Consider the following 15,713-nt stretch of genomic DNA (forward strand, 5'->3'; position numbering starts at 1 on the left):
AACAAATCTGTCCCTGAAACGCTTTGCATGCACACATTGATACGTGTATAAATGTCGCCTTTTTCACCAACAACAAAAAACGTCATATTTGAGAGACGACTCATAGCTTTTTAAAGGGAAACGGATGAGTAGGCAGCTCATATGTGGAGCATCTTTTGCTGGAGTGGAGAGTAAACAGCTGGTCTGAAGTTCATGCTCAGGTCGAGGAGGAGAAAAGAGGCCAGGCGGTTTGCTTTTGCTGTTTTTGCAGCTATACAGTAGATTCACAGCTGCACCAAAGAGATGTGTGGGTACGAGAGAGAGAAGCATGTAGCGTAAAAAAAACGCATGTATTTTGATTTGATCAATCACATTCATGTTGCATGTCCAAGGATCAGATACGTATCCCAATTTAGGATGGTAGTGACTCAAATCTTCTTTGGGAGGAAAAAAAATGGATTTGGCAAGTTCACACAGCCATTAAAAAATCTAAGCCACACTGAGCACAAAATCAGATTTGAGTCACTTCAACCTGGTAATTTACAACGAGCCTAACCCTGCGTTCACACTGGAAAGCGACAAAGCGACAGGGCGACAAGCGACACATGAATTATGACGCGGTAAAGCGACATTCTGACCCGATTGGCTTCTAGCTTTTCTTTGGACCCATCACATACAAGGCGGTCCGACGTCCTCAAGCTTCTGCTCTCTAAATTTCTAGTTTTTTTCCTTGTTTATTCTGTTGAGTGGGGTGGACCCACGTTGATCTGCGGGAACGGCTGCGTTTCCAGCGCAGGTAAATCACAGAAACGCCCAAGCAAGAGTCCAGCAAGTTTGGGAGTTACAGCTGGATAATAAATGGGCCAAGCGATTCCTTTTTTTTGCCTTTTTTCTTGTCGGAGGCTGGACCATGATACACGTGCACATTGAGCTTGACATGCCCACAAGCGACAAATGCGGGGTGACACAAGCGACTCGTCGTGCTCCAGTGTGAACGCAGGGTAAATGTTGGGTCATTGTTGGTGAAAGGGGAGTTCATATGATTATTGTGGAATTAGATAAAAAAAGAGAAAGAATGGCAGTATGTTGTGTCAGCTACCGTATAGGATTCAAGTTTGCTTAAAAACACTTATTTTTCTCTTTCCTTCACAACAAAGCAGAGCAAAATACTAAAACAAACCTAGCATTTCTGGACTATAATTATGTAGAGAGAATTTTTACTGTTTGTCCCAAAGCGCATCTGCTCAGCACTCTACGTATTCCAACTCTACCCAAATCATAACAGGATAAAATTGCTGATTATACAGCCTTCGAAAGTGTATCAAGGCCTTAAGTGTTTTTTCCCTGCATTTTACAAAGCAAATAAACAAACTGTAAGCCTTCCTGTTTATTCAATCGAACAGCTGGAACCAAAATAAATCCCACTGGAGTGCACGAATCCCCAGTATCTCTGGCTTGAACATGAAAAACCCAGTGAATTCAACATGTTCACTTTCTCTTTATATAGCCTCACAGAGAGACCAGGACAGAAATGCAATTCACACATTTATTCACACCGTATGGGGTAAGGATACATTGCCTGCACGCTGGCGAATGTGTGTGTGTGTGTGTGTGTGTGTGTGTGTGTGTGTGGTGTCTCAGCAGGACTCCTTTTGTGCTGTTAGGTGCTATGCCACTCTGGCCAGCGAATGCGTGGGCTGGCTGGGAGAAGCACGATAAGCAGGGCAGGAATTAAAAGGAATCAACAACGTTCCTACAGGCAAAAGTACCATCCAAAAAGACTTCAAAAACAAAAACCAAAAGGAGCCTGGGAATTTACTCTTTCTGCCGGCCAAAAGCCCAAAAGCAGTGTTGTACTCTGTCAAAAGATCACACTGATTGCATAATTTTCTTTTTTCACTAAAATGTTATCCATATTTTTAGGACTGGGCCAAAATATTGATATTGCAATATATGACATCTACATATCTACATGTTTTATACTTGGAGTTTTCCAAAAAAATAGTTTCAAACAATCACAATCTATCGTTTTGCTTACACTATCACAATATATTATGATATACGTTATATACTGTACGTATCATATATCGTAATACAAGTCGAATTGCCAAGTTTCACTGTAGCTAAAACACACCTCTAGCTCAGAAGATCTTGGTTATAAAATAGGAAATGTTAGTGGACAACTACAGATGGACTGATCCGTGTTTTTTGAGGGTGATTTGGATCTAATAAAGGAGATGCTATTTTAACACTGCTAACACTGGACTCAGAGAGAGTGTGCATTAATGGAGATGAAATTGGCAACATTACAATTAAAGCTGCTGCTTTAGTAAATGTGCTTTTAATACAGATGAATATAGCCTCTCATTCCTCACCTGAAGCCCTGTTCTCTAATGGCGAAGGCGGGGGTTTCTAGGGGCAGGATCTCCGACTGGACGAACAGCTCTCGCACTCGCCGGTCAATCACCTTCCCGTACTGAGCCCCAGCATCCAAGATGACCACGGCCCCCTCATAGTCACACAGCGCATCTTTCGGCTCGCTACTGATATCCAGCTGCAAGAAAGAAAAAGCGCAAATCCATCAAACCATCCAGGCTAAGCAGTATGAGCTGACATTCATTAAGCCTCGTGATGACATTAAGAAGCACGTGAGTGGCGTGAGACGAGCATGACTGCATGACTCCGGTCTTAATGGACGTGTCTCCTCAGGTCAGCACAATTGTGGACACATGAAGCTCACACAGGTGATACATACCACACATCAGGCACAAACCCAGCTATGAAATGTGTTGGGTTGACCACAGAGATGATCCACACGGACCCTGCGGATGCTAGAATCAGTCTTTACAATGTGCTGTGAAATACTGTGAAATGTGTGATGTCTGTATATATGTAGGTGCAATTGTGCTGCCCATTTTACACACACATATATACATACGCATATATGCGTATGTGTGTTTATGTTGCTCAGATCTCTAGCAGAAGCTGCTGTAGCCAGAAAAACGCCTGGGACCTACCAGATGCCCTGTTTTTACAGCCTCACTGTCAAAGCGCCGACAAAAAAAGTGTAGATATAGAGAGAGTAAAGCTCTTTTTGGCTTAACACAGAGTTTGTTTATGGTTAAAGTCCCGCCCATCAACATAGAGCCAATCAGCTAGCTTGTAATGGCAAAAGAGGAGGCGGGGCAACGTGGCGCTAGTGGGAAAAATAATTTTGGTTCATGGATCACCAATGTGGGTCAACTGTGGAGCTTCAAAAGTGGCAACAGCAAAAATCGGTTAAACACTTTATTTGAAAACAAATTAGTTAAATCATGACTGTGTGTACTAGTCTTGTTGCCTCAACAGCAAGATCAGGAAATGTTACTTTACTCTGTTTTTGTCCAACTTTAAACAAGGTGCGAATGAGTGTATAAAACTCATAACAGTGCATTCAAATTCAGGAGAAAGGAGCAGTTACTGGTAATTGTATAAAACATGGAAATTTAATAAAAGCATATAACATTATGGCAGCAGAAAAATACACAAATACATACAGCGGTAATCTTTGGGATGGTTCTGGGACGCCCGTGAAAAAAAAATTGTGAAAAAAAAGTCTGGAGCCGTGTTTTAAGATGAATATATTTGGCTTTGCAGAAATGGTTGTAGAAACACACCAATATCATTTATTAGAATATTTTGTCTCCTCCACACTCAATTATGATTTTTTTATTAAAAGCTGTGTATTCCTAAGGACTGGTTTTAAATATTCAATCCACTTGTGTTATGGACAGAATTAAAATACTTAAAAAAAGTATTACATAATTTCTTTAAATCAATACCCATGTAAATATTTGTACTGGTGAAACAATGTTTTTCTTTCTTCATAAGACTTATATATTACTTTATTAGCATTATAAATCAAAAGTAAGCAATAAATGCCCTGTTGTCGTTTTGTTATTTTTAAACAGAAACAAGACAAAAGAAAAGCAACTAACCAAAAAAATGAAACATAACCTTCTGCCACCACTACCTTTTTACTTGCCATCTATAATTTCTTCAGATATCTGCAAGGCTACCATTGATAAACATTAGGTCTACAGTCACTCATGTCCTTTTTATAAACACGTTTGCTCAAACCACACACAGCTCTTCTGAATGGTATGACTTGCTGTGAACTATAAAACAAACAATTTTATTGTGTCTAAAATGGCTCACCAAGTATAAAAATGATTCATTTTTGCCAATACGCACATGCCAGGGGTCAGTGGTGTAACACACATTTCCACTGGACTCTGGAGCAGTGGAAACGTGTTCTGTGGAGTGAGTAACCAGCCTTCTCTAACCAAAATGATGTATATTTGATTCCACAAAAAAAAAAAACTATCTTTTAAGAATTTGTGGCCAGAATTATAGACTGATCTAGTGTATTTTGTCGCTGTCCAATGAAAATCAACTATTTTTAGGTCACTACATAATTATTACACACAAACTGTCCCTTACACTGTGTCAACATTTCTTGACCAATAGAAATTCGCCTAAATTACTTGAAATTAAGTCTTTTAACACTGGTTCCAATAAAAGTTAAGCATGTTTTATCTCTCTCCTATAAAGTTGTAGTTTTAGAGATACTTGCATTTAATTACACAGCCATGATATACACTGTATTTACAATTAATAAAAAATATATATTCTTCTCTAAAACCAGATGCATCTAAAAAAACATATTGACTAAAATATTTAGCTACACTTTTGTTTATTTCTTCTTAGGGTTAGGGTTCAACTCTGTAACTCAGCACAATGCAACATTCTCATTTAAAAAGCATCAAAACTATACCGAGATAAACAAAAAGCAGCATTATATATTTTGCATAATACTTTATTCATACGCAGATCAAACTGAATGCAGAAGAGCCACAACATTAAAACCAGCTCTGTATATACATTACACTGGTCAACCTTAACTTTATAACCACTTTCTTGATTCTGATTTTTTGTAGCTGGTTTTAATATTCCCCTAACATCATTAATACTAGATTTTTTTATTCAACATTTGTTTAACTGAAATAACTATACCTTTTTTTAAGCAAATAGAAGTGTATATATTTGTATCAAAAATCCTATTTGAATTATATTGTAAGGTGCCAACAGATTCCCTCCACTAAAATTCTTCCATCTATTTTTAAGGGCCAAAGAAATCTGAAAGCCAGCTGGACACATTAAATCTCTACCATTCTGTTTGAAAATTTCTGCAGGCGCTGTAATGCAGAGTCACTAACAATTCATTCATGTTCCAGAGAGGGCCTGTACCTGAACTGAGTGGCCAATTCAAAAGCGATTTAGTGTTCAGACGTACCAGTTCAGCCAGTCACGGGTCCTCAATACTGTCCAATAACAGTTAATGACAAGATCATTCAGGGCCATTTACAGCTGGGAGGAGAGCTAAACTGCAGTCTACAGTGATGTTATCCACTACACACCACCAACCCTGTACTGCCTTTATAACCAGAAGATACTTATTTTCTACATCAGATTGAGTTCAAGCCAATTGAAAATACAAATAAAGATCTATTCAGCACTTTTCAGTAGGTCACATGGGTCACACTGCAAGCTTTTAATAACATTAGCTTTGTGCGATCCACAGCCGACTATACAGTCACAACTACTGTCAGATTTAACTTGTGAACATTTAACGTGGCTGAACCCGTTTTACACTGCATGCTATCTATATCTGAATGCTTAATTCAAATTAGTCATCTTTATGGTGCATTTCATACACTAAAGTATAAGCAGTCAGCTGAAGCTTGTGGATGCCATATGATTAACTTCCCTTAAAAGGAAAGAACAAATACTGTAAATATTTTTATTGTTGCATTAAACCTATAATGTTGATGAAAAACAAATCTTTATTTAACATTTCTTAATAGGCATCAGTTAATGCTAAAATTCTCATATTTAATCAGCGTTCATTTTTCATTTTAAGACTTGTAGTTAGGGATGCATCGATGTGGTAATTCTGGCCCGATGGCGATATTGGACATTACATTTCTGCCAATGTCGATATACACATTTATAACTTAGAGAGAGACTATACAGCGCGGTATAAAACGAACTTATAAAAAAAAATAAGTAGAAAGTAGCTTGAAATCAATGATATTAAAGTAGTGTGGCCAGTGTCGGCCATTTGTTGTAGAGCAACAATTGTTACTTGGTTATTTTCTGGCATTCAATAAATACGTCAGCAAGTACCGGTTTGATATATTGGCTGTATCAGTTGATGATTCTTAAAAAAAATTATATATATTTTTTTAAAGCTTTAATGGTTGTGGCTCTTCCACACACACACAATGATTATCGCCAATAAAATTACCAATATTATTATTATTAGTGACTTTTTCAATGCTCCTTTCTACACTGCAAGAGCACAGTCCAAACTACTCAATATATTAATTAAAGCTGAACAATGTAATAGATATTTTATCATATCGTAATATATTTTCCAAAATCTTGTTTAACTGGATAAGGAGGTAATGGGTGGTGGAGAGCCGCCCAGCCACGCGGCATTGATTTCTCGGCCGCAGGGCCGCTTGCCTCGCTGAGAGTCTGACGTTAAGCGACGTTTAAGGGTTAACTCTACCTAGCACTCAGTCCTATATATTTATAGCTAAGTCTCTGGCCGTTTCTCAATCTGCGTTCTTGTCTGTACTTGTGTTCTTGTGGACTCGTAAAACTGTACACAACTAATACCCGGATGTGTTCTTGCTCCTCCCACTTTATAGAGGATGCATGGAATGTGACTTGTGTGAACTTCTTACAGCCCGATAACCCAGAATGCACCTTGCTGCAGTATCAGTGTAATGCAGGATGAGAAGGTACATAACTGTAAGCACCTGTACTTTTTCAAAACAGTACTGCTGTGTGCTAAAATAATGTTTTAGGTTATTTTTAGGCGAGTATGTAGGGGTTTAGACTTCAGATATGTGGTTTATTTGATAAGAAAGCGGCTAGGTGAAAATGTGCTCCTATGTTTTCGGAACAACGCTTTTAAGTACATCAAGTACACAGACAGCTGTTCCAATTACAGAACAACCGTCCCGCTTCCTCCCGTCCTCGGGAGTCCGCAATTGCGATCCGAACTTCCCAAGTCCGTACTTGCCATGTGTACATTTGTTTTTTTGTGTTTTAGAACTGTAATATTGGCTGTGTGGGAAACAGGTAAGCGTTCTTTGCTGTAGTGCTGTTAGCCAATCAGAGGCGATTTATTTGAATGCATGAATATTCATGAGCAAAAGCCAAAATCCTGTCTTTTTTCAGAGACCAGTTCAGTGATCTAAAGCAGGGCTAAATAGAAACACCTGAGCACTTTTTTTCCATGACCCTGTACTTTTGATATCTGGGTTATTACTTCTTTGCGGTTCATCGTGTTTCTTCTGCACATTATTTGCAGTGTAACTTTCCGTTTATTGAAAACACACACACAGTGCAATGTTGTAGCTGTGCAATATTCCTGTATCCTTTAAACCTGATATCAGGTTAGCTAAAGTTACTCAAACCCACACCAGAAGGCTAAAAGTCTTCTATAAATTAACTAATGTAAAGAATTACACTGCACCGGTGCTCCATTTTCAGTCAGTATACAGACTCAGCTAAACATGAGCCGTGGAGTAAAACACTCCCCACGTGGTTAGAGGATTAAACTTTCCCTCACAACTTTTTATAAAGCCTGATACCATCTTTACACCCTAAACCCAGGACTGAAATCACTCAGAGCATGAAGAAAACACGCAGCTGTGTTTAAAAACGACACTAAAAACGCAAGGTGTGCGGCGGCCTGGCTGTGCCGGGGCTCGGTCTCAGTGCTGAGGCGGGCTGAGGGCTGAGGTCAGGCTGCATGTCGCGCTGAGAGCCGCCGCCAGACTCCGGGTCGCTAACAGAACTCTAATGGTGTTTAAACTCAGCTAGGCTCGTTCAGCTAGTTCAGTTTAACAAACTAGATAACCACGTGAGGAAACAAGCACAGCCCCCCATTTATACAGGCGTCTCCCAGCTAATAAAACAGCAGTTATGTGCGTTTCAATGTGAATAAACAACAAATAAAACTCCCAGCGTGTCTCAGTTAGCGTTAACCGGCTAGCTAGCGCTGTATTAGCATTAGCATTAGCAACACACTAGCCTCGTATAGGCGGCAGCTGTGTTTAGCTAGCTAGCTAGCTGGCAGTATTAGCGCAAAGAGCCTCCACCGAGGGGACCACCCACTCGAATATGTATTCAGGGGCTGGTCTGACATTAGAAGGCGCATTCTAATGGAGCATTTGTGCAAAATCATGGTTTATAAACGTTTAAGATCAAACGTTTCAGTGTAGCAAACACTTTTAAAGTTTCTCAGCTCCAGTTAAAAAAGCATGTTCTCTCCCTCTCTTAGTCGTAACTTTTCAGCTCAGTGTAAAATTATAGTTTTTTTAGGCATAGTGTTTCCAATGCAAAGAAGTCACTATTTTTACAAGCTCAAAGTAGCTTCAAACTACGTTCAGTAAAATTCTGAGGCCCCTGACATTCAAAACAAGGAATTCAGAACTTTGAAAGTGGACAAGTAGTTTATTAAAACACTGTTTATACACACAGTACCTTCAGATAGATCTCTAGGTGCCACAATCTTGGATTTAAGAAATGATAAGTAGACTGATGAGCACAAACCAATATGCAGGATAGGGGATCAGATTGCAATATTAATTCAGTGGAAATGTATGAATGTTAGAGATATTTTCAGCAACATCTGAAAGTCCTTATAATGTTCAGTAGCAATAATGCTAGACAGTGAATATATTGGTAAAAAAAAAAAGTTGAAATATACAAGTACACGAAATAGTTCATCATAATTTTTTAAGTTAAATAAGTATTTCTGGACAAGTATTTAATTATCTACTATTTATAATTTGAGTGTTAGTCCTGCAGCTCTATTCACTCCCATTTATTAAGTACTTACTCGCGGGCTCCTGCTAGCGGTTTCAGTCATTTCTAATATTATAACGAGAGATATGAAGTGGGCAGTCTCGCCATAAAACATCGTCTCAGTTCACCTTTTAGCTGGTTAGCTAGTTAGCTTGCTAGCTAGCGCCCCCATAAACTGCACTTTCAAGTGTGCGACACCCCTTAAAATTACGAAAACATGTTTTTATAAGTATAAAAATGTGAAAAACTACTTAAACAGGTAGAAACGCGTTAGATAAGCAAGTTAGGTTAGCTAACTATATAGTTATCTATCTAGCCATCTGCAGGCAGCTAGCCGCCAGCAGGAGCGACCCAACGTTAAGTTTTAAGCCGAGAGAGGCGGGCCCTAGCCGGCTAGCGCTCCTCCGCTCAGCCCGGGCCGCCGCAGCCACTACTGCTACTACTAGGGGCAGCACCGACAGAGCTCAGCCGCCAAAGGCTGCCTGGTGGCGGGCAGCGCTGCGCCCCGCCGCCGCGGTCCCGGAGCTTTGTGTAGGAATGCGTGTACTGACCTTGGTATCCCCGTTACACAGCGCCATGAGTGCCTGCCTGAAGGGACGCGGACTGCTCTGTGATCACCGGCTCCGGGCTGCTGCTCTGAGAGAGAGGGGCAGTCTGATCTCGGTCTGAGATCAGTCTAATTTTAGTCTGATCTCGGCGGCTGGGCTGATCCTTCTTCTCCCACGCTCCTCTCTCTCTCTCTCTCTCTCTGTGAGTGTGAGTGTGAGTGTGGTCAGCTCGCCTGTTGCCCCTCTATCTATAAACTGACTGTCTGACTGACTGCTGCTCTGTGAGTTTCACCCAGAGATCAGACACTGGATCTTCAGACTCACTCTGACTGAAGAGACCGTCTGTCCGAAAGATAGGAGGAGTTTTGGTCTGGTAGTCTGAAGTTTGTGTTCAGAGCTCTCTGGGCTGCTGTACACCACACAGCATGTGAGCCTCATTATTTCAGAATCATTCAGAAACAGAAAAAAAAAGGCCGGGGTAAAAAAAAAAAGTCATTATTTTAAGAAATATTATCTTATTATTTTGAGAGGTACTATCACATTATTTTAAGAGATATCATCCCATTATTTAAATAAATAGTGTCATTATTTTGACATACTAAGTCATTATTTTAAGAGATACAATCTCTTAAATTTTCTCTTAAATATTTTGAGATAGTAAGTCATAATTTTTTAAATTGTCATTATAAAAAGTCATTATTTTAGATACTATCTTATTATTTTTAAATAGAAAGTCATTATTATGTCATTATTTTAAGATAGTAAAGATAGTTGAGATTTTTGAGATACTATTTCATTATGTGGAGATAGTAAGTCATTTTTTTAAGATAATACGTTTTTTTTTTCCAAAAGCAAACACACTTGCTATCTCAAAATAATAAAATAGTATCTCATAATAATGAGACAGTATCTCAACATATTGTGATTACAAAACAGAAGAACCTATTCTCAGTGGTTTGTTAGTTTGGCGATTACTAAAAGTCTTGGTTTTGACTCAGACTTGACTACTAAAATTCTTGGTATTGACTCAGACTCGACTACTAAAAGTTTTGGTATTGACTCAGACTCAAATCCAAAAAAATGTCTTGGTATCGACTCAGACTCAACTACTAAAAGTTTTGGTCTTGACTTAGACCCAACTACTAAAAGTCTTGGTCTTGATTTGGACTTGTCTACTAAAAGTCTAGGGCTTGACTCAGACTCGAGTACTATATGTTTTGGTCTTGACTTGGACTTAACTACTAAAAGTATTGTGGTTGACTCAGACTCGACTACTAAAATTTTTGGTATTGACTCAGACTCGACTACTACAATTTTTGGTATTGACTCAGACTCGACTACTAAAAGTTTTGGTATTGACTCAGACTCGAGTACTATATGTTTTGGTTTTGACTTGGACTTAACTACTAAAAGTCTTGGTTTTGAGTCAGACTCGACTACTAAAAGTCTTGGTATTGACTCAGACTCGACTGCTAAAAGTCTTGGTTTTGACTTGGACTCGACTACTAAAAGTCTTGGTTTTGACTTAGACTGGACTACTAAAAGTCTTGGTCTTGACTCAGACTCGACTACGAAATGTCTTGGTTTTGACTTAGACTCAACTACTAAAAGTCTTGGTCTTCATTCGGACTCGACTACTAAAAGTCTTGGGCTTGACTCGGACACGCCTATTAAAAGTCTTGGTTTTGACTCAGACTCGACTACTAAATGTCTTGGTTTTGAGTCAGACTTGACTACTAAAAGTCTTGGTATTGACTCAGACTTAACTACTAAAAGTCTTGGTCTTGACTTGGACTCGACTACTAAAAGTCTTGGTTTTGACTTGGGCTCGACTACTAAAAGTCTTGGTATTGACTCGGACTTGACTACTAAAAGTCTTGGTTTTGACTTGGGCTCGACTACTAAAAGTCTTGGTATTGACTCGGACTTGACTACTAAAAGTCTTGGTTTTGACTCAGACTCGACTACGAAAAGTCTTGGTATTGACTCAGACTCAACTACTAAAAGTCTTGGTATTGACTCAGAGTCAAATACTAAAAGTCTTGGTATTGACTCAGATTCAAATACTAAAAGTTTTGTTCTTGACTCGGACTCGAGTACTAAAAGTCTTGCTCTTGACTCGGACTCGAGTACTGTATGTTTTGGTCTTGACTCAGACTTAACTACTAAAAGTCTTGGTCTTGACTCAGACTCGACTACTAAAAGTCTTGGTATTGGCTGAGACTTGAGTACTAGATGTTTTGGTATTGACTTGGACTCGACTATTAAAAGTCTTGGTCTTGATTCAGACTCAACTACTATATGTTTTGGTCTTGACTTGGACTTAACTACTAAAAGTCTAGGGCTTGACTCAGACTCGAGTACTATATGTTTTGGTCTTGACTTGGACTTAACTACTAAAGGTATTGTGCTTGACTCAGACTCGACTACTAAAATTTTTGGTATTGACTCAGACTCGACTACTAAAACTTTTGGTATTGACTCAGACTTGAGTACTAAAAGTCTTGGTATTGACTCAGACTCAACTAATAAAAGTCTTGGTATTGACTCAGACTCGACTACTAAAAGTTTTGGTCTTGACTCGGACTCGACTACTAAAAGTATTGGTATTGACTCAGACTTGAGTACTAAAAGTCTTGGTATTGACTCAGACTCAACTAATAAAAGTCTTGGTATTGACTCAGACTCGACTACTAAAAGTTTTGGTCTTGACTCGGACTCTACTACTAAAAGTATTGGTATTGACTCGGACTCGAATACTAAAAGTCTTGGTATTGACTTGGACTCGAATACTAAAAGTCTTGGTATTGATTCAGACTCCAGTACTAAAATATTAGTATTGACTCAGACTCGAGCACTAAAAGTTTTGGTCTTGACTCGGACTCGACTACTAAAAGTATTGGTATTGACTCAGACTTGAGTACTAAAAGTCTTGGTATTGACTCAGACTCAACTAATAAAAGTCTTGGTATTGACTCAGACTCAACTAATAAAAGTCTTGGTATTGACTCAGACTCGACTACTAAAAGTCTTCGTATTGGCTCAGACTTGAGTACTAAAAGTATTAGTATTGACTCAGACTCGAGTACTAAAAGTCTTGGTATTGACTTATTACAGTCTTGGTCTTGACTCAGACTCGGGCTCTAACGGTCTTGATTACAACACTAGGTCTTTTAAAGTGACTATTGTGCATGTGCACATTTAAATAATGATGCTGAAATTATATATTGTGCAGCCCTGTTTTCATTCAATCATTTCCACATGATTGAGAAGTCTTCCATACATGGCGAAGAGCATGTTATACTGAATAATAATTACATGTATTATAATACATGTTAAATTACAATAAATAATGTTTTTTTTATTCAGCACTGGATTCAGTAATACGTGATTTTTATTTTGTTTTAGTGACCACAAAAATAACCAGCCTTCATTACATTCACACAGAAACATTAAACCTTTCCGTTTTTTTTTTTTTTTTAGAAATGCCGCTGAATAAAAGCTTATAGGGACTAATTAGCCTGAGCTTATTTGTATAAATGGACTTTAGTAGCTTTGTTGCACGCATTGTTAAGCAATAAGCATTTCTTAAATATATTTTTTTTGTTTAATCATCTTAAAGACATAATCAGGTTAGAGATGAATGAGTGCTTTATAGTGAGACTGCCATCTGGTGGAAAAATAGATAACAGCACATATGAGGATTTAATATCTTCTCCTTTCAGTTAAGAACAACACAGTGTTTTTAGATTTGTATGGATGTGGAGATTTCATGTGTGTGGAGATTTTTGGATTAAATAATCGTTAAAATGAATATATATAAATTAATAAATAATGAACTAAAAAAACAAACAGACAAACTGTTTTTATTTTAGTTCATAACTTAAATAAATAGATAATAGTTAATAGGTAATTATGAATATACAACCCCTAAGAGCATTCTGGTGAACCACAATCATAATTTTCAACAACTACATTGCAAAAGAATTATAAATTCTAAAAGAAATAAAAAATAAAATTAATTAATATTAATAAAATAATTCATATTCAACCCGAATGTGCCAGCATTAAAAAGAATGACACATTGCACACAGTGTGAATAAAGCTCAGCCACAGGCCTAGTGAGTTATCACTCTGGCCTGGTGCTTCAGCTAATGCAAATTAGTCACGTGTATTCTGACTTATTTGAATATGGTTAAAAACAGATAACTGGTTTTACCAGAAAACAATAGTAACTAAACTGAACGACAATATATTTAAAACAATTAAAACGTTAATTTCAAACAAAAAAAAAATCAGTTTTTTAATAATGTAATGCACATTAATGTTTTATGGTTACGGTTTAAAAAGCAATACACATTGAGATTTGTCTGTCTTTGAAATATAGGCAGTCAGGATATTCATATTAACATCATTTTATTTAAACCATCACTCTTGATGGCTGTATTCATAATTCTGAACACATCCAGCAGTTATTATTTTTTTCCAGCTTACAACTATTAGAATATTAACATAAACTTTATACATCATTTAAAACTTCTAAAAGTTTGCAAAGTGGCGTCGAAGACCTTCATTTATGTTTGGAACTGTACATTATTTGTTTAAGTGTAAGCGTTCCACTCATCACATGTTCTGTCCCACTCTGCCCAATCACATGCATTTAAATCTCTCTTTTTTTTTTAAACTAAGTCCATGTGGCGGCCCACGCTCCACACACAGTCATTCATTATCTCTGCTGGACGAGTATAGGGAGGTCCTCACACAGTAGATTAATAACAGGATCTCCAGAAAGCTGCTTTTGGATTGGAAGAAAGAAAAGACAATATACCGCATTTTCAATAACTCTGAATGGATGGAACTCTATTATTTCAAACTTCACTATGTGCCCAAATGTTTGTGGACAACACTTATAATGAATGCATTCAGCTACTTTAAGTACTTTATTGCTGACACAAATGCACACTTGCAGCTTGTCTAGGCCCAATAGCGAAGTACTGCCAATAAAAGATACTGTAAACACAAACCTATTACCACCGCCAACCCAGCTAACAGAGAAAGTTCTAAGAATGTTTAGCAATGTTTTAAAAACAAATTCCAGAAAGGTTAGCCTGTAACATTAAAGAAATAATGTTCAGGGAACATTCTGAAAATGTGAGACATAATAATGGTTTATATCCAGACATGTATAAAGTCCTAGAGTTGTAAAATGTTCTATTAAAAAGTGACTTGTGTACAAGCGTTCTTTAAACTCCACACTTAAGTGGAAGTCAGACAAACCAAGTCTCCCTGAAGCTGCGGGAGTCTCCCGCATTTCGGTAGTGGCTCCCTGATGCCCGCGAGTCACATATAATCTCCCGGAATTCAGAACGAGAGACAGACTTTTTTTCTCTAATCGCGTGTGGGAAGCCAATCAGTTTTTAATGAGGGCAGTGTTTTTTCCCCCTCCCGGACGGGATTTTCTTCAGTGAGTGAGAGAAATCAGATCATGGCAGAGGCAATATTAATAATTATTGTAATATGATATGAAATGTTTTTGATGTTGTGCAATTTTTTGTGATATTGTAACTGTCAATTTTGTCAAATAAAGGCTTTTTTTCCAAAAAAAAAAAAAGAAAGAAAGAAGGAAAGCAGAGGCAGGGCCTTACAAAAAGAAAAAAGATAAAACTCATTTCACCTCTGAATACTCTAAATTTAATTTAAAAAAGTAAAATTAATTCATATAAAAGTAAAATTTCTTTTTTTTCATATTTTTTGTTTTGTTTTTGTTTTTTGGCTTTTGCAACTTGGGATGTCTGGGAAGTACTAAAGTATTCAATGTTTTGTACTTTGGGTTTTTTTCAGTAGTTATTTTAAGCATGATGAAGTAAATGTTTGATCCATTGCTGATTTTGTAAGTTTGCCCACTCCTGTCCACAGACTCATCAGACAACCTCCTTCCGTCCGCCAGGACATTCAATAAATGGGTTGTGGCTGGGTCTTCCAGCATGACAATGATCCAAAACCTACAGCCAAGGCAACAAAGGAGTGGCACAAAAAAGAAGCGCATTAAGAAGCACATAGAGTGGCCCAGCACAGTCTACAGACCTTAATCCCATAGAAAATTTATGGAGGGAGTTAAAACTCCAAGTTGCTAATTGACAGCCTCGAAATCTTAAAGATTTAGAGGTAATCTGCAAATAGGAGTGGACTAAAATTCCTCCTGACGTGTAACAAACCTCATTATCAAAAACTACAGTCTGACTGCTGTGCTCTCCAACA

General features: G+C 37.9%; 1 protein-coding gene and 1 long non-coding RNA gene across 2 annotated transcripts in view; both read right to left on the reverse strand.

The window, feature by feature from the left end:
• Nucleotides 1–9,784, reverse strand: part of gmps (guanine monophosphate synthase) — a 39,748-nt gene extending 29,964 nt beyond the window's left edge. The window contains exons 1-2 of the mRNA XM_022679796.2: nucleotides 9,459–9,784; nucleotides 2,355–2,533 (exon numbers count right to left, since the gene is read on the reverse strand). Coding sequence (XP_022535517.1) covers nucleotides 2,355–2,533; nucleotides 9,459–9,485 — 206 coding nt within the window. The 5' untranslated portion in view covers nucleotides 9,486–9,784. The remainder of the gene's footprint in view (nucleotides 1–2,354; nucleotides 2,534–9,458) is intronic.
• Nucleotides 1–15,713, reverse strand: part of LOC125804584 (uncharacterized) — a 432,046-nt gene that overhangs the window by 310,092 nt on the left and 106,241 nt on the right. The gene's annotated exons all lie outside the window — the stretch shown is intronic.

Source organism: Astyanax mexicanus, chromosome 9 (genome assembly GCF_023375975.1).
Source record: "Astyanax mexicanus isolate ESR-SI-001 chromosome 9, AstMex3_surface, whole genome shotgun sequence".
NCBI lineage: Eukaryota > Metazoa > Chordata > Actinopteri > Characiformes > Acestrorhamphidae > Astyanax > Astyanax mexicanus.